The 20,070-nt window shown below is 42.1% G+C and overlaps 1 protein-coding gene across 1 annotated transcript in view; it reads right to left on the bottom strand.

The window, feature by feature from the left end:
* Window positions 1-216: 216 nt before the first annotated feature.
* Window positions 217-20,070, bottom strand: part of gabra4 (gamma-aminobutyric acid type A receptor subunit alpha4) — a gene marked incomplete at both ends in the record, with an annotated part of 20,531 nt that continues 677 nt past the window's right edge. The window contains 7 exons of the mRNA XM_080466048.1: window positions 217-756; window positions 3,804-4,060; window positions 10,158-10,310; window positions 10,796-10,939; window positions 15,648-15,730; window positions 17,335-17,555; window positions 18,460-18,527. Coding sequence (XP_080322174.1) covers window positions 217-756; window positions 3,804-4,060; window positions 10,158-10,310; window positions 10,796-10,939; window positions 15,648-15,730; window positions 17,335-17,555; window positions 18,460-18,527 — 1,466 coding nt within the window. The remainder of the gene's footprint in view (window positions 757-3,803; window positions 4,061-10,157; window positions 10,311-10,795; window positions 10,940-15,647; window positions 15,731-17,334; window positions 17,556-18,459; window positions 18,528-20,070) is intronic.

The following is a 20,070-nucleotide window of genomic DNA, read 5'->3' as shown; positions in this document are numbered from 1 at the left end:
GTCAGAGGTTTCTAAATTGGTGGATTTGTCCCCGCGGTCGCTGTCCCAGGACTTCAGGAAGAACAAAATGAATGCATTCAGAGTCTGCTCTCTTTGGAAGTGCTTGGTCCAGCACATTTTGTTTATCTGTTCGGCAAAAAAAACAATAGTCTGCTTTCGTTGTTTGCAAACTCCTGTATTCCTTTTATTTAGCTCCCTGTGGATTAGGACCAGAGCCTAGCCGCCTTTAGCTACCACGGTGTCCTTCGATAAGTAAACCACCCAGTAGACCATGTTGAATGCACCAAAGGACACTGGGAACAGGATCCGTGCATACTTGTCTATTTTACTGGTTCCCCCCATACCGGCGGTGGTGGGCTGGGAGCACGGCGTCTGCTTCGGCTCCAGCCTGTTCCCCATCATCTGGATGCGCTCCAGCTTGGGCCCCAGCAGGTGCTGCAAGGACGCAGCGCTGTGTGTGTTCTGCTTGCAGGGCGTCGCCGCCATCACATCCGGCGTGGACGCCGCCGCTTGCGGCGTGCTCTTCACCAGCTGGGCGGAGGAGGACGCCACGCTGAGCAGGCTCTCGGACTTGGGGCTGGAGCGGGAGAGGGTGGAGGAGCTGCCGTTGGCCCCGCTGATTAAAGGTCGCAGCGGCCTCCCTCTTCCGATCCCTGAAATGTTGGTGGTGGACTGGGTTCTCTGGTGAGTGCTCACCTCCTGGTGGGGAATGTAATTCATCCTTTTTCTGAGGTTACCATTGGTGTCAGCATTTTGCTGTGAAAGAGAAGAACAAAGAATTTTGAAGTTGAAGCTGATGTAGTCCACTTTAGACCGCTTTTAAAAACATTCAGTTGTACAATCTGCCCTCTAGTGGCCACAGTGATTATCTCAAAAGCAAAGGAGACGAGAAGAATTGTAGTGAAAAACGACACGGAGGTTTGTCAATGGTGATGGTTTAGTGTGAGTTATGTAATCTGCAAGACTTTCATGAGCAACAGTGATTCCCAACCCACCCTCGAGCCACTTGAGGGATGTCAGAGATTGCAGAGGGCTGGAGGATTTACCTGGTATGAGCTTGTCAAAAATAGATCCAGACACTTCATGGCAAACACAAGCAATTATACACACAGAATCTGAGTTGATTACCTGCAAAGTGCAAACTTTTACAAAAGTGAGCCTGCAAAGTTAGACTGAGGGCAATCAAAACCCAGAGATATGGGCAACTCTGTGACCACAGTGGAAATAAATCAAGTTGTCTGAGGAAGGAGACGACAGAGATGACAGAGATGCTTGCATGTCCTTGTAACCATGTAGGCAACATGTACATCTGTGGATGCACTAATAAATCACACAAATACCATTACATAGACACAATTACATGTGAATCATCTATGTATAGTTTTGGGTTTATTTTTCCGAAGGTTTTACAGATTTCAAAAAGAGTTTGGTTGTAATCTATTGTTGATTTATGCAACGGATGCATCAAACTTTTATATGACGTAGACTGTTTTAGGAAATTGTGAACACATGCCTGAAGGGGGTCTTGGATGATTCTCTGGGTGACTAATGTTGTTGTTTCTCCTCTTTGCTTCTTGTTTGAAGGCACTTGCTTGCAGGCAAGGTAAAGCTCATTTCCTCGGCGCATCGCTTTGCCGGGCAGCATAAACCTTGTCATATTGATCTGATTACGGTCCCCCTGACACAGATGGCCTTCATCTGGAAGCAGACGACCAAGTGTGCGCAATACAGATGTCACTTACCAAGGATTCCACTCTTTTCACAGCTTAAGACAGAAAGAAGGAAGAGCACTGCATCGGGTTGGTAATGCAGTGGAGCGTCAGAAGGAGCTTATCCTTTGAGACTTGATGTTTCCATGCAGGGGAGAGTGTGATGCTGGTGCTGAGGCACTGGGAGAAAATAATCCACAGCCACCACCACCCTCACCCACACCGAAATTGAAAGAATTATTGTTTCTAATGTGCAGCAGAGGAGGTGTGTGAGAGAGTGTGTGGACTGTGCGGGGGCGTGCTTCACATCAGATGGGAGGTAAGAACGCTGGTGCAGGAGCCATCCACACACCCCGATCCGTCAGTCCGAGCCCCGTGGTGACAGGACCTGCTCTTGAAGAAGAGAGGATTCATTTTTGCTCCACCGAGTGCCAGACCCCCTACTCTCTCTCTCTCTCTCTCTCTCTCTCTCTCTCTCTCTCTCTCTCTCTCTCTCTCTCTCTCTCTCTCTCTCTCTCTCACTCCCTCTCTCTCTCTGAAACCTATACAGATGTACCCGGGCTCCGTCGCCATGGCAACCCGCTAATCCACTGAAGTGCCGTTGTCACCACACTGCATTCAGGCGTGATTACGCCACACTGGGATTTGGACTAGAGGGGGCAACTTAAAGTAGTTAGTGTAAAACTGACATATGCATTGCGGGGTGATGTCAGCTCCACTGATCAGTTAACACAGGAGGCGCATGAATCTCATTTGATTTCCTTAGAAGAAAATACAGTCCAGGAGAAAGTGCACTCATCCCATTTTTTTCACAGCCAGCTCAGCTTTAAAACAGCAGTTGTACAGCACACAGCTCTGTAAGTACACTCCTGCAGCAGTTTGTAACACAGTCATCATATCGGTCTAAGAGCTCCAAATTAGCTTCATGGCATATTAATGAATTCTGATTTAATCCACATGTCACTTAACGTTGTGTTAATGTACTTTTCTTCTTCCAAAGTCGTGACCGAGAAATATGACATCCTGTCAATTTATGCACGTATCAAAATGAAACTTGTGCAGAAACACCTCGTGATCTCACACACACACACACACACACACACACACACACACACACACACACACACACACACACACACACACACACACACACACACACACACACACACACACACACACACACACACACACACACACACACACATCTGTGCTGTGAAGCTGCTTTCTGACTCTCTGTTTGGCTGCATTTACTGGTAATTTTTATTCATCCTCCCTCAACCACTTACATCCTATATGTGAATATAACATGAATGGTAGAACAGGGTGTCACATTATGAATAATTTGATCCAGACTGGGTCGGACAGCATAATAACCTCTAAATCACCTGACTCCTAATGTTTTCTCTTTGTTTAAGCAAAAAGAAACGCTAGCACATGAGGACGCAACTTAATATCTTCAAAAAATAAAACTTGTAAAAGATGGAATTTAAACCTTAAACAAGCAAAAACTTGTATTTCTCTGTCATTTGCACAAGGAGGTATTGTTAGAAATGGCAAAATGTAAAAAAATTACTTATTTTTAAGAAAAAAATGGCAAATTTCAACATTATGCCATTTTTACCAATCCCCAAGAGAAGATAAAATGTCTTTCCAATTTTTTTTCACAACTAAAAATGCCACTTTCTCCTTATTTTATGTTTAATACACTTTAAAACGTCGGCCCACAGGATGTTTAAGACCCTCTGGTGGGTTGATTTTGGCCCACAAGCTGCATATTTGGCACTTCTTACCATTTCTTGATCAAACTTTTGGATTAAAATATTTAACTCACTAAAGCCTTGCATTTTTATGTGAACCCCAGATGGCAGAGTTTCACTTAAAGACACAAATATGAAGTCAAATATGGACAGATTCAGATTAGATGAGATTGTCTAGCTCCTTCATCGCCTGCACACCTGAGAATCCTCAGAAAACCTCACTTCTGCTCATTCAGAAGTCGAAAGGCCAAATACAGTGTTCACATAATGAGGGACTCGCTGTGTGAGAGCTCCTTGAAGTAAAGTGCAATCAAATTATTGAGGAAACAAACATCACCTGCAGCACCTCCTCCGTGTCCTTGACCTTGACAGGCGTGGTCTGGGGCACCGGGGGACATTTGGCCGGCTTCCTTTTGGCCCGCTCAATCTGCGCGTTGGTGAAGTAGTTGACTGCAGCAAACTCGATGAGGGCGGAGAAGACGAAGGCAAAGCAGACGGCGATGAACCAGTCCATGGCCGTGGCGTACGAGACCTTGGGGAGGGAGTGGCGGGCGCTTATGCTGAGTGTCGTCATGGTCAGGACGGTGGTGATGCCTTTGGTGGTGCACAGGAGAGAAAATATAGAAAACAATGTGAAACACAAGATATTTGAAAGACGGGTCGCTATCGAAAAGCTGGTTTCAAATATCTGCCTCCAAATAAAATCTCTCATTAATCACAATATTGAAAGTAAAACCGAGGACAAAAGTGCTCAATAATACATAAATGAAACATTTCCCGAGTTAATCAGCATGGAATGAGAGAGATAATATGTATTTCTTTGGAACTTTCTATTTGAATTAAGAAGGTTTTTTTCAGTCCATATGGATTCATACATACAACTGTGTCTTTACAACCCTGCAGCCAAAAAAGAATCTTATTTCTTACTTACATTTTTGCCCTGCTTCTACAGTAATTCTGCTGCATTTTAAGAGATATACAGCATCTGAAAAGGTTATTGAAGAACAGTACTATTGAATTATTTACAAAATGTTAAATCATATGCGCAGCTAGCAGAAGTTCTACACTGAAAATGTGTAATTTTGTTTCGTAACATTGATGCAGAACAGTAGAACTAGGATGAACATTTAGAATATATTTGTGTATGTTGTAGGGTCTACTAATTACTTATTTTCTATGAGACCAGAATAGATTTTATTCCTCAAACTATTCAGATTTTAACAGGAAAATGTGATCGATCAGTTAGTAGGCTGGGAGGAAATATTTCAAGAAAGCTGTCCGAAATAATGAAATAAATCATTCTAACTATTTTGGTTTGATAGCGACTTACAAACAAATGTGTGATTGCAACGCTTCTAATTCAGAATGATATAAAAGGCAACAGGAGGCAGAGGCAGAGACAACAAGAAGTAAAAATACATAACAGACACTCCTGGGGATCATGAAAGCCTCTGCCCGTTTAAACATCAAGCAGACATCGAGGAACGTTTGTATTTATCTGGAATTTCATCTCTCGCTGCTTGATAAGTACAACTCCAATATTTACTTTGAGAACTTCTCCGGTCTCCACCAGAGGAGAGAAGTAGGCAGATTTAATACAGACTCTGGTGTGACTGCTCTGTTTGTGCTGAACCGTTTGTAGAAGTGTGAAAACTGGCCATCTGAACCCTGATGGCACCAAACAGGCAGCCGGAGAAAGAGAGACTCTCGGTCCAACTCTGACAAACTCTGCTGCAGTTTATTTGAAGTTTGAATGCAGCGCAGATCAAAGACGTCTGAATGGACGGAGCACAGTACATGACCGGTGTCATCACCACCACCTTCCCTTGGTTGGTGCTGGCATGAGCAACCAACAAATTCCTGACAGTGCATTCTGGAAGAGCCCATAATTATTATAAAGTATAAAGTACACAGACCAGACGTCACAGGTTTGATTTCCATTGAGCCGCACACGAATAAATATATAAACCCATAACGACAAAACAAGTACAAAGCATTACATCCAGAAGATGTCTGGGATTTGATTAAAAGCCAATTTGATCAACCTGGAATATCTTAAGAAAAGTAAATCTAATTTACTCTGTTTCTCCACAGATGAATTTTGGCAGAAGCTTGCTGCTTCTTTGGACAAGTGATTTTGCATTAATGTTGGTGTTTTTTAACTAGGAACAGTAAGGCAGCAAGCTTTGCATGCTCCTTGACGACTGTGCGTTCAATCATCTGATGTTCACTTTAAGGTCTCAATGCACTTGTTTGGGAACAAATAAGGATTTGGGAAATTGGGGTTTTGCACAGTATACAATGTGAACAGTCATTCTGGGGGCCAGATTAGACCCCCTTGGCTCACCTGTGATATAGACTACTTCATACTGATTGAAATTAACTACACTGAGAGGGTTAGTTAACTCGTTGAAGTGATCCTTAGAACTAGGAATTCCTGGGTATCTTGGTGGCTGAAGAGTATAAGTTGTAAAAATCCCATCTCGAGAAGGGAATTTGAGGTTGTACTTGAGGATTTCCACATGGCATAGAAAAAACTGTTTCAATTGTCTTATTTAAGTTATTTTTTGTTTTGTTTTGACACACAGATAGTTCTGCCATAGTGTCGCTTATAGTTTTGAAATAATAGTATTCTTGCAAATGACATGGCGTATATTGTTTTAATTTATACATAAAGCCTCTGTGCTGTTTTCTGACTTGCGAAGTTGTGATTAACTGAAAGCAACTAGTTTTTCTATGCTTCTAACAATAGATAGATGATCATCATCTCCATTAAATTCCTCCAGGAGCTAAACACTGCTCAAAGATAACAAACTGCCAGCATCAACAGTGACCCTCCAGCTATAAACAATGTAAGGGAGGGTATACATCACTGTACAAGAGGACACATTGAGTCTTTCCTGGGACTGAAAGTCACATGTCCCTCAGTTATTTGTCATCCCGCTACCAAGAGAGGGCGCTTCAAACTAGAACAAGGCATCAATCTGGCCAACACGCAAGGTCGTGCATGGCTCCCATGATCACAGAAGGCCATGGAATAAGCCTGTAGCTCATCACTTGCCCTTGGTATTATTAACCAATAGCAATAATGTGATTTGGAGAAAATCCCCTTTACGTCGAATATTTGGAACAATCTGAGCTGCAGAGTCCTTGGCCAACATAAATTTATCCCCTGCGCCCGGACGTGACCGCCTCATAATTACCTGTCAATCAAATGCAGCTAGATGACATTGATCGGTGAACCACAGCTCAAGGCCACAGACTGAGGATATCAACCTCTACATAAGCAAAAAACTGAGACGGAAGGTGGTCCCCAACTATTAAACTAAAAGCATTAGGTAGAAAAAATAATCCACTGGACGTGGAACTAATGGAGTAGCTGTAGTGTACTTTATCCAGGGCACTGAAATCAGACAGACACAAAACAAGCCGTATTTGTTCATCCATTCTTAACAAGAAAGTTTCCAATTTACCATACGTATAGTCTAAGCTTTCATTACTTTACCTCAAGACAGCAGTTTACGTATCCATACATCCTCAGACACCAAATAATCAAAGTCAAAGTAGCAGAAAACCACCTGATGAGAATCTGCTAAATCCACACAGAAAGGCTCTGAACCAGGAATTGAACAGGTTTATTCACCGCGAGGCAACAGTGCCAAACACTGCACAAAAGCAGACTATCCTGCTTGTTCACAGAATGATTGTAATTCAATGAATATCAGCCACACTTACAGTAAGCCCCATGTGTACAATGTTTTCAGCTTTTGTCGTGTTTCAGGTGCTCGGAGCCACTTGAAAACGGCTGCCCTGGTGAAACTTTTTGAAAATGCTCTGTCTCCGTGGAAACGAGGAAAGACACAACTTTTTCTGAAATGCTGCTGCTGCACAAGCGTAACAATGTTTGCCTTCCAGAGTGTCATGACTCCCAGTCCATACTCCCCTGGGACTTGGTAGTTTTATAGTTTCATCACAAAAACAACCAACAGCCCCAACTCCTGGCCCAACATGAAACTACACTGTTTTCTGCTGTTTATGTGTGAATGAACATCTTTCTCCAAACGTTGCCGCATAAACCTGAAACATTTCTGAAGCAAAAAACACAGTTTATTTTCAACACTGCTGTGTAAACAGGACCTTATTTACATTCTTCACTTAATGCGTACAATACAAACAATACAGAAGCCAATCACACAATTCTTTGTCAGTAAAACTGGATTTTTGTCTGATGCCAGAAAGCTCCAGCTGTACTCCTGCCTCCACTTCCTGAGAAAACTGCTTCTTCCACCATTAGAAACAGGTCATCGCAATGTGAGTCACCGAGGCAGGAAGTGGTCATGACGGAGCGCGGCTGCAGGCGCGAAGAGAGGCGTAATCCAAACACGGACCGGCCTCCTTCTGTCCCACCACTAAACAACCACAAACACGGAGGGATAACTTCAGAAATCCGTCGCCTTGCAGGCTCGACCAATACAACAACAGTTGTGACGCCTCTGTCATGGTGGACAGTTCGAGAAGGGTAGGCGGGGGCGTTGGTGCAGCTGGACTCTCTGATGTGTCTGCAGGAGAGCAACACTGATCCTCAGCTGACGAGGCGTCACAAGGCAGTTTTTATTAACTCTACTCACCACACACACACACACACACACACACACACACACACACACACACACACACACACACACACACACACACACACACACACACACACACACACACACACACACACACACACACTCCATCCAGCGACCTGGACACTGTAGCATGTTTACGTGTGTAACAAGTGGCGCAGCCTTCCCCGGCTTAGGTTACCATTAGTGATTCAGCATGTTGTGACAGTTTGACTGAATGCCAACAACATGCTCATTACTCTAATTAAAGAGCATGAAATAGTCAAACGTTGTCACAAAGCACGGAACCAACAGTCACTGCAACATTTGAAAGTCATGCAACGCGAGCAGGTATCAGTGATATTGTCTGTGAAGGACTCCCCCCGTCAGCATAAGAGCAATGCAGTCGACTAACCTTGAGAAATCTATAATGGGAAAACAAACAAAGGCCTGGCAACACTGGTCTAGTTTCAGCACTTCTGCAATCGACGCACACCAGTCAGCCTATTCTGGGACAGACCCCAAACATCGCACCAGGGGAGCCTGGGCCAACGCAACTGGGTCGCAGGCCAAATCTGGAAGAAGCTTCTTGCACGTCCATGAGCTGCTTACATGCAGGCGATTGATTCTTAAACACCATTGTTCCTGCTGCGGCTTTTGAGCGCCGCACACGAATGGAATTAATTAAATGTAATTGGATCAAATGTTTCCTTGTGGGTTGTTGTTGGAAAGTGTTGTGCAGACTGACATCCGCTGCCTCTGATCACTCTGCACTTACGTCTTTGTAATCGACATCAAGCGGTTGTGTAATCAAATGTACGCCGTGCAGAGGATAGCTACTTTATTCTACAGTGATTCAAACAGCCGCAGAGATTTTATAATCTAAAGTCAAATACATTTCACATTCATCCATCCATCTTATGAACTGGAAGGGCTTCAGCCAATCCCTCATGAACTCAATAGCAGACTGGCAAACTTTTAACCCACCAGTGAAGTCTGGCAAGACTGAACCACAAATATCTGAGTAAGATAAAGTGACTTTAAACATAAAAATGGTGTGTTCTGCATTTGATAAGCCAATAGATGTCGTCAGATTCTTATAGACCTATCATTATTGTTAATGTTTTTAAGTAAGTGGGATTTGGAAGGAGGAAACTCCCTCATAAAGCTTGAATCTTATTGTGTCTCCCCCAAATTCTCAAACCACACACACTGAATCCTGGACTTTCTTTAGTTTTAACACATTAAGATATTATTATTAATTGGTATTGACTCCACGTGACTCCAAAGACAAAATATGCTCGTCTCAAGGACTGACCCATGCAAGTGTAAGAACCCACGACTGAAACTGTGAATGGCTCATTGAATCAGCGATGGTTCGCTCTAATGTTACGTACACAGAGGTAATACCTGCAGACGAGCGCTAACCTCGGGGGGATACAGTCATCACATTAAAAACCTTGAGCTGTCATCCCTGATAATCTGGTAAGACTTTATACTGTACACAGTCTGCAATTGTTGTACAAGCTCTACCTTCTACTTATTTCTTTTTTATCACAATTTCCTCTCAAAAGATTAAAGGACTCACAGAAGCTGCTCGACACTCCTCATATAAGGCCCACAATTCTATATATATAGATAAAACATTAAGCATTATCTGAGATCAAAACTACCTCCCAGGAGCATCTAGTCCATAGAAGCTTCTTTTTATTTCTCTTGAAGATGTTTCTGCCTTTTACTCTACATTAATAGTGTCTATTCATAGAAACATGCATCTTAAAAGGGCTGCAAGCAGCTACTATTTGAGGCATAACAATTCTGTAGAATGGCTAAAAAGAGGGATCAGAATGGGAATGAATGGGATTTCACCATGAAATCTTGAGTTAAAAAAATAAAAAAAAACCCACAGCAGCAGCAGCACTTTATACTTCCCATAATCACCGCACACTTTGGTGTCACCTTGCCGGGGCGAGCGGAGACTCGCTCCTGGCTCTGATTGCTTTGTTGGCATGCAGGCATCAAATAAACAGACAGCGAGGCTGTGCAGGATGAGAGGAGGATGTGCAGAAGAGTCTACGTACCAAAAACCGTGCGTGCCGGGACGGATTCTTTATTTATCCAGAAGGACACTTGGGAGAGGATTACTGTCATTATGCAGGGGATATACGTCTGAATCATGAAGTAGCCCATTTTACGTTTCAAGTGGAAGTAGACCGTCATCACCACATATTCACCTGGTGGATCAACAGAAATGAATTAGTGTGATCAACAAAGAGTCTGCCGACAGATTTCACATAAGTCAAATTCTATTGTTTTTGTTTTTTTAATGAGGCAGTCTCCCTTTTTTTTTGTTACCCAAATGGACACTTCATCTATTGAGCTTTCTGCTGTTAGAATCTCTTGTTATACGTGAAACAAGTGGCCCTCAGTAAACCTCCTAATGCGTGTTTACAGTTTCTTCTCCTCTCGTGTACTAATCACAGTGAAAGAGACTGACTGTAATGTCTGTGTAAGTGTTTGAGCTCCAAATGCTCCAGAGATCTCCTACAAAGTCACATGTGTACAATATTTGTCCAGCGTGAGGAAGACTGTGCAGCAAACATAAGCAGCTCGTAGTAAAATCTGAATAATATCTATGAATGAATCCTTTCCACGGGCACTTTTCCTTGAAAAATCCAGCCGGTGGGATGAAATGAGGAAGAGTAAGAGCCGCGCTCACCTGTGATGGATTTAATCGTTTCACTGGAGACCGTCTGGCCAATGAGATCGTACTGAACCAGGCTGGAGGACTCAGGAGGGACCTCCACCGAATGCTGAGGCCCTTTAGTCCACATATAGATCATCTCGGTTTTAGGATAGGCATCTGTGGGCAGACAGAAAAGCCACATGAGTCACATACTGTCAGTTGTGAACGGCACAGTGTTAAAATAAATCAGATGCACACTGCACTCAAGGAACAGTTCAACTGAGCCAAAGTTTTTGTCATTTTCCTATATATTTTCCCATGATAAATCTGAATTTCTCAATCATTCTGTTCAGTATTCTTACATAAACATAGAAAACATGATTAATAGTTGACAGATATATGTCACTTAATAACAAATGTAGGAAATATAGGAAAACTGATCAGGAAACAAATTCAAATTATATATATTTTTTTAAAAGTGCTTGTATGTGAGCCTGGTGAACAAGAAGAAACAGAAAAGATTTCAGTTTCTTGCAGGCCTCATTTTTACATATATAGAAGCATATACTGTATTATATTTAAAGTATTTATTGCATGTGGCCTCATAATGGTGAATTTTTTCTGAAGATCTACCCACGTGCTTGGTTCACTAAATAGTGACTCTGATATTCACCAATGTGTATATTTCTGTCTCCTTATCTCCTATCAAGGGATAGATACAGTATTTCCATATATCATCAATACTTTCGAGGTATTTATACTTCCAGGAGTATTTAAGCATGTTACTTACTAGATGTAATTCAGGATTTAGAATCACAAGTTGTTACTGAGTACGTCCAGATAATATTCAATCCTTTTGTGAGCTGGAAGGAAGCTGGATGGATTAAAACTTTCTTGTTTGCATTAGTGGAGCCAATGAGTTCATTATTTTAACAGGTTTTGTATCGACTTTTAGTTACCATTGAGTCAATTTTCTATAGTTGATTGATAAGAGAAATTAGTTGAACGTAACTATTTTATTATCCAGGTAAAGTGAATTAAATCCCTACTGCTGATAGCAATCAAACATAACGAAAACTAATACTTTGAGTAGCTTTTGAGAAGAGTACTTAATTTTAGTTGAGTATTTGTGGCGCAAGAAACCAAATAGCACGCCCAGCTTAATTTTGTTATTTTGCAAAACAAGGGCTGGACATAGAGACATAGGACACGAGGCCAAAGAAAAAAACCTCAAGTAGATAAAAAGCTATCAAAATGTATGATTGATAGATTTCTATAGGTTGGGGATTTTTTTCCCATCATTGTGACTGATTTCTGAATATCTTTTCATCGATTTTGAATTTGGATTGAAGAGTGTCCCACTTAACGACACCCTGTGAGAACTTTGGGTGAAAACAATTGGTGTCCATTACTGGATTCTCTGAGAATTGAGCCCTTGGCTGGTGTGAAAGCCTCTGAAACAGCCTCGCGGGATATTAAAGCTCTCCACTGGCTAATTAATTTTTTACCAGCTGCCAGTAGATCAACACTCAAATGTGATTAATTCAATATTCCAGGAGCAAATTTAGATTCAAGTGCAGGTGTTACAGAGTTTGTGCTGCCAAAGAGGAACTTCTATTGGCCGTTTTGCTTTAAAATGCGTTCAGCCTTTTTGATGCTAATGGAGGGAAATGAACGTCTCTCTCTCAGCTGAAAGGTTTCTGACAGTCGGAGACGTCATATTTCACAGCTGACATGTAGCGTCTGTCAACTTTCACATCTTTTCTCCGCTGTGTCTCCCCCCCCCCCCCCCCCCCGCGCTGAGCGGCTTGCTGTACGCATGCAGGCCGGCGAGGGTGACCAGTCGGCGGATGCACAGCAGAAATGCCAGTTGTCTTTGCTTGCCACTCCCTATGGGACTCCACATCGGCAGGATACCAACTGTGCTGCCAAAATGAAATGACTCTGGTGTGTCATGGAGTGGAACGCAGTGCCTGTGCACACAAGTCCAGATGGAGAAACAGAAAAGGAGACGGAGGGAGAGAAAGAGAAAGAGGGAGAAAGAGAGAGATGATGGAGGAAAAATGAAGGCAGGGCAGACAGCGGGAAAATTAGCACACACACACACACACACACACACACACACACACACACAGCTATGGAAAATAGCTGCATAGGTCTGCGCTGTCCTGAGGCAGAGGAAGGGATTCTGACCTTTCCTTCGCTTCAGGCCACATCAGATCCCATGGTCGCTTCCTCCTGTCTGGAGGCGAGCGAGCAAGCCGAGCGGGGTGGTGAAAGGAGAAGGAGGACGAGGGGGAGAAAAAGTAAGGGTGGTGTGTTGGGGGTGGGGGGGTGGGGGGGACAATAACCGAGGAATGTGAATTTGTCCTCTGCAAAGTCACAACGGTGGGTAATTGACGGCGAATTTGCACCGGCAAACTCCTCGTCTCTTCCTTTTCTTTCCTTTCTGCAGATGTAATCTTCAAATTGCTGCTTCTCTCCGATAAGACGGAGCTGCTCTTTCGGAGGAGCTCCTTCATACCAGATAAGTCGTTTCTGCTGACCGGTGGGGCCCCGACTATAAACACCCATGCTGAGTTAGGGCCTCATTGTTCACGACGAAGAATGGGACATTTCATTATTTAGTATTAGCATTGAGCTGCTTTGTGCTCGGCTCTTCTCCCCGCACTCCCTTTTCTGCTCAGAATCCATTTCAGTGTCGGGAGGAGGAGGAGGAACGTCATGTGATCCAGCTTTTGTCTCGTTTTCTGTGACTTTCAGCGCACAACCGTTTAGACTGTAACATCTTTCCTCACGTTCCAGAGCTCGTCAACACTTTGATTACGAGGCAATTGTACTTCTGTTTATCCGTTCACTCAGCTCCTATGTTCACTCAATGTATGTTTGAACCTGAAGCCAGCAGAACAGGCAAACTCTGCAATGTAGCTTCAGTTCATTATAATTCTATTCAACTATCCCACTTTTATACCAATAATTGTAAAATAGGGTTGAAGGCAATTGGAGCTGCTTCCAGCTCGTCCATCACACTTTCAATTGAATGCAAAATTGCGTTTGCCTCCATAGTACCTGCAGACTCACGAGAAGAACATGTAAATCCCACAAGAAACGCAGTTCAACATTAGGCTTGTAAATTCAGTTCAAATCGTTAAATTTGATCCAACCCACTTTGAATCCATTCAATCTAATATTATTTAATATTCAATCCAGTCCAGTTTAACTCAGTTCACTACATCTGCATTAAATGCAGGTTAATTCATTTTGATTAAGTTCACTGAGTTCACTTCATTGGAGTTGAGTTAACTATAGTTGAAGTTATTTCAATTCCATTAAAATAACTTAAATTGAACAAAAGTAAAAAGTAGTTCAATCAATTCAGTTGAGTTTGATTCCTTTTTTAGGATTTGGTTCAACTAAGTTCGATTCAATTGAAATGATGGTAACTTCAATCAATTAACTTCAATTCAGTGCAATTCAAACATGTTAATAAAATGAAATAAAATAACCAATTCAGGAGAGTTTATCTCAGTTTTAATTCTTTTAAATCAAACGTTTTAAAATGTGATTCTGCTCAGTCTATATAAAGTTAATGTGATTCAATTCACTTTGGGTCCGTTATTTGCAAGTAAAACCACTTTGATTCGGTTGACTTCAGTGATTTTATTATTTCCAGTCGAATTTGAGTCCATAACTTCAATCCAATTAAATTCAATTGTGTTTATTTCAATTCAACTCAACAAAAATTACTTCAGTTGACTTTGAATTCTCTTTAAGATTTGGCTCAATACAATTCAATTAATCTTAAATGAATATGCTTCAGCCTAAAAAAATGTGTTTCAGTTGCCTTCAATTCCATTCAAATATTTCACTTCAATTAATTTAAACTCACAATGCAGATCAATGCAGTCCATCATGAAACTTCTAACACAAGCGAAGAGAAACTTGGATTACGTATTCCAGAGGCAGGGAAAACTTTCCTGCCGCAGAAAATTGGTGAAACTGCTTCCAACCTTCTGACTGAACTCTTTTCACCAAATAAAGTGCATCAAATATTCCTCTCAGGATTTCGCTTCCTGCCCCCACACACATGCACGAAAGTCACATTATTTGCACAAGAAGAAGGAAACCAAATAAACAATAATCTAACCTGGAGTCAAAATTTCCACAAAAATATTCCTGCTCGCCGCGCGCCGCTCTCTAATTACACTGCCACCTGTTTTGTAATGTAAAACGATCGAGCAGGTCTCCTCTGTGAGGAACACACCGGGAGGCACAGGACGCAAAATGCAGCGTGGAGACCAACGGAGGCTGCCCGTCTCTTCCTCTGGTGGCTTCATTTGTTTACAGGTGTCTGAAATGACTCAGATACACAGCTTTAATATGATAATGACTCATAAACAGAAATACTACACGCTCTTTTAAAGCCCCTCCAACCAACACAAGCGTTAGTGGATCATTTTACACCTAGTAAACAGCAGCGTTCGCACATCTTTATTATATAAACACTGCAGATTAGTCGACTGGTGTGCTGGGACAGGGCTTCAAAATGTGTGTGTGTTTTTTTTGGGAGGAATGTTGTCTTCTTTTTAGGGTATAAGAGTAACGGTGTGGTTGCGTTAACAGCGGCTGTCAAAGCCAATCAGAAAACCTCTTTATTTTACTAACCTGCTGTCGATACAGTGTAAATAAATGAGGGTAAAATATTATACTGCAGAAACTTTTCGACATTATTTGTGAAAAAAAGTGTTTGCCAGGTGTGGACACACACACACACACACACACACACACACACACGCACACACACACACACGCACACACACACACACACACACACACACACACACACACACACACACACACACACACACACACACACAGGACTTACAGCTTCCAAACTTAAGTGGACATGCGTGTCCATCCATGGGAAAGTCCACCAGCTTCATGGGACATTCTGCACTGATTGTCAACCTGTTGTACAGCAGAGAGGAAGAATTACTCAATTTAGCAGTAAAACACACATTCAGATACACACTAAGGCAGACGTGGGCATCATACGACCCTGGGACCATGTGTGGCCCTTAAGCTCTGCTTGACCGGCCCTTGAGCTGTCACTAGGAAATCCTGAGTCAAATGAAAAGTACTGTTATCATTGGCATTATTGCATCTAAAATGGTCACCTCTTTCACTTTATTGTCCATTATTACATTGTTGGTTGTGTCTAGCACCTTGGTTAACAGTGGTAGTAATTGTCATCTCACAGAATTAGTTTCTTTACTTATTTACTGAACTTCAAATGTATGAAATGATTTCTGAACAAAGACTAGGAAAGTCTCTGAGAAAACGTTTCACAGAGCAACAGTAGACCATATAAATCATGTTAAAAGAATAAAAATGGCTTTTTATTAAGAGACGATCGTAACTGAGAAAAAATAACTCAAGTCAGCTCTTGTCTCAGCCCTCCATAGAGGTGCTAATTCTTCCTGTCGCCCCTTTGGGAAAATGAATTGCCCAGCCCTGCAGTAAGGGTCCTAGAGGGTCTCAAAGTGGGGGGCGGGCCTCCTCTGGGGGGTGCCGCAGAGACTCATTATGCTTTACCACTTGATTTTTCCCAACTGATTTACGAAAGAGATTGTATTTTTTTTTTAAGCATCACAATTTTCACACTGAATTCATTGTATTGAACCATAAGTGCAACTGTTCTGACATTTGAAGACTGTTTTTTTTGGTCTATGATTCTCAACAATATTATTCAATGAAATCCTTTAGGAAGCCTGGCATTAAACCATAAATTGCTACTTGACACCAGACAGTGGGAGGCACATTGTGGTTCAATAGCTGTGCTAGGGGGGCTCATTTGAAAACGACTACACTCAACTCTCCCAATTCATCCCCTCTTTGACTCAGGCTGATTTTTTCAGACCTTCTTCATGTTGTTTTGCTATTTCTAGCTGAAAACAAGACTATAGATTCTTCTTAGAATCAAACACGCAATTTGGAAATGACTCCTTAAAAATTCCATCATATTTTGGTTGGTTTTAATTGGCTGATATACAATATTCTAATGTTGTCTTGAACGGATTTCAAATTATGGCATCTGCACCGCCCCCATGCAGCTCGCTGCTGTTTACATTGTGAGCCTGGCTCAGGTTTCACAGGAAATCTCTTTTATTGCTTGATGGCAAACAAAGGCTGTTATCTCTCCGTTCCTAACTAATTTTGATGAACAGCAGTAAAATGAGAGTGCTAATTATGCAAAAAAAGACTTCATGACAAACTACAGTTTTAAGAGTGAGCTATAGAAAATTACAGCATTTCAGCTGTAAATGGTACTTGTCAGGTGTACGACTTTAGCAGTATTGTGAATAATGCATTTTAAAGGAACACCCAACTATGACATATATATTATTAACATACATCTGTTATACTCTAACTCTTCAGAGTTAGGAATAGGTGCTAAACCACTAAAACGTTACACAAAATGGTGAAACCTATCAAATGCCCCATTGAAAGTGTGGAAAGTGGCTCTTTTTTTCCGTAAAGGTTGCCCTCCGTATTTCCGTATGGTGTCGCACCTCATGGTGTAGAGGATGGTGCCGTTCTTCATGATGCGGAAGAGCTTGTTGGGGGCCGTCATGTTGTGAGCCACAGATCTCTTCCCGTTCCTGAAGAAGGTGTCTGGTGTCCACACCTTAGTGACCATCAGGTTGTTCAACCTGAGAATTTCAATGGGACCCTCGTACATCAACCTGCGGTCCACCCACGTCTGGCGAAAGAACACGTCCATCGTGTACTCCTTAAAGAAAGAGCGACACAAATAAGCCAAGCTGACATGGTAGGTAGGTAGGTAGGTAGGTAGGTAGGTAGGTAGGTAGACTGGTTGGTTGGTTGGTTGGTTGGTTGGTTGGTTGGTCAGTCGTTAAGGAGGTAAGTATGTTGTTAGGTAGGTCGTTTGGGCCGTTTGATAGTCAGTCGGTGGGTAGGTTGATACGTGGGCCCGTAGGTTCGTCATCTGGTCAGTAGGTAAGTAATTAGGCAGGTATGTAGGTTCGTTGGTAAGCCAGTCTGTCACTTGGCAGGTAGGTAGGAGGTCGGTCAGTCATTCCATAGCTTAGCTAGGTAGGTAGGTAGGTAGGTAGGTAGGTAGGTAGGTAGGTAGGTAGGTAGGTAGGTAGGTAGGTAGGTAGGTAGGTAGGTTGGCAGGCAGGCCAGTCAGTCGGTCAACAAGTTGGTCTGTGGGTCAGTCGGTCCGCAGGTAGGTTGGTAGCTGCCTGACAGCTAAACAGGCAATTGTTACGTAGGTAAGGTAGGACAAAAATGATTACTTTCTTCCGGAAGTAAATATATTTAAACAATGCTCTTTTCAAACTGTCTTCTGGAAGATATCCTCTGAAATTACATATTCACACCATCGACTTTACATACTGTATCTTCTGGACTGATAGCTCACTGCACAGTGATGTAGTGGTCAGCAGGAATACGCCCAAGCTATACAGATTGAACAGCTCAAATCTTGCTGTGGTGGACTGGTGGCTTCTCCACGGTTCACCCAACTGGTGTGATGATATGTATGGGTGCCCTTCAATGCTAAGTTGGATAAGATTTGTATAGAAGATGTATGGATTGATGAATGAATCTCCTAGGAAAGATTACATTTAAAGATGTGTGAGGAGTTTGTGGGGCAGTTTGTGGGTACACACCATTTCCACATCTGAGACGGGCCCAAAACTTGTCACATAGATGTCAGTCTTGACTTCAGTCACAGGACCTATTGAGCCAAAGAGACAAGTGTCACATTTAATGAGCATTTCCTGACTTTAAATCCTTTTGTGTCTCACTCTAGTCTCAGAGAGACGCCAGTCTTATTCACGCTTGTGCAAAAACTCTTTATGGGCCTATACAGCCCATCAGGATCAAACCCAGAAGACACACTAAAGCTTATCTGCTTCCAGAGCTGTAGTGCCTGTGCATAATGGAAGTTTTAAAAAAAAAAAAGAAAAAAGCTTAAAAGATGTAAAACCTAATCCTGTTTGATTTATATATTTTTTTCCCTTTCTGAATGAATGTGACCATAAAGCAAAGCTACGTGAGAACATGTGGATATTTCTGATGACAGGCTGGCAGTAAAAACGGTCTCTGTTAGAAACACGCTGCCTCTCAACATGTCGTGGCTGCAGACTTGATCTACAAAAAGAAGGAAAAAAAAAAACAGCCAGAATCCGTACTTAACAGCACTTGAACTGTGCATTAAGGGTTTGTCCCGCAACGTACACACGATTATATAACCACACTTGCTGAAACGTGCGAGCTTAGGGGCCCATCTTCTTCTGCAAGCAATAATAAAAATATATACTGCCAGAGCTTTCAGGATCAAGTCAGGGGGCAGAATGAAAACACCACCCAGGATTGCATGTGATGTTCAGCACACAACGTATTACAAAGCAACATGTTACATATGAGTCAGAAAGAGAGAGAGAGAGAGAGAGAGAGAGAGAGAGAGAGAGAGAGAGAGAGAGAGAGAGAGAGAGAGAGAGAGAGAGGTAAATAAAAACCATGCAAATGTCTGATCTGGTGCCGCAAATACGACAAATGCACGCCATGGTCTGGCGCTTTCCCTCATTTCCTCTCCAGTGAAGAGGCTTTGTGGGGAAGTTTGGTCTCTCTAGATCCTCTTTATCATTTTTAGGTTTTGCAAATTAAAGTTTGTTAATATATTTTGACCTCAGCCGTGAGTTTAAGGATATACCAACGCATTTAGCCATTTCAACCCTTGTGAGATGTTGATTCTTCCCCTGATGAAGTGGAACGATCTAGAGTTTTCTTAAGCTGTTATATAATCGCGATGAGTACAATTGGCTTGATGTGATGACACCTAGGGTGGTTTTAATGCTCTGAAGCGAGTTTTACAAGTAACTGATGGTAGTTTAGGGTGTATTTTACCAGTTATTGCATAAGAGTCAAATAGAATAAGAAGCGTTGTATTCAGAGGTTTATTTGATTTGAATTAGTATTTAGAGCTATCCTGTTGCTCCTGCCATCCTAAATATAGCATAAAAGTAAGGAAATGAGTGTTTGGAAGAGTTTCTCTGTTGTGCTGATGTCTCTTCAGACATACACGATTCAATGCACTAATAAAATCACCCAACAGGTACATATATAGCTATGAAGAATTTCATGAAGGATAATTAAGAACAGATAAAAACGATAGAAAAAAAAATTTGTTTGAAAGGAAGTCATTTGTTGGATGAATACCAGAGTTAAGTGCTGAGCTCATTTAAACAAACGAAGTACAACTAAAATCTGGTAATCTA

This window comes from Lipophrys pholis (genome assembly GCF_963383615.2).
Source record: "Lipophrys pholis genome assembly, chromosome: 6".
NCBI classification, from domain to species: Eukaryota; Metazoa; Chordata; class Actinopteri; order Blenniiformes; family Blenniidae; genus Lipophrys; species Lipophrys pholis.
The sequence above is the reverse complement of the archived record's forward strand: the minus strand, read 5'-3'. Positions and strand labels throughout refer to the sequence as shown.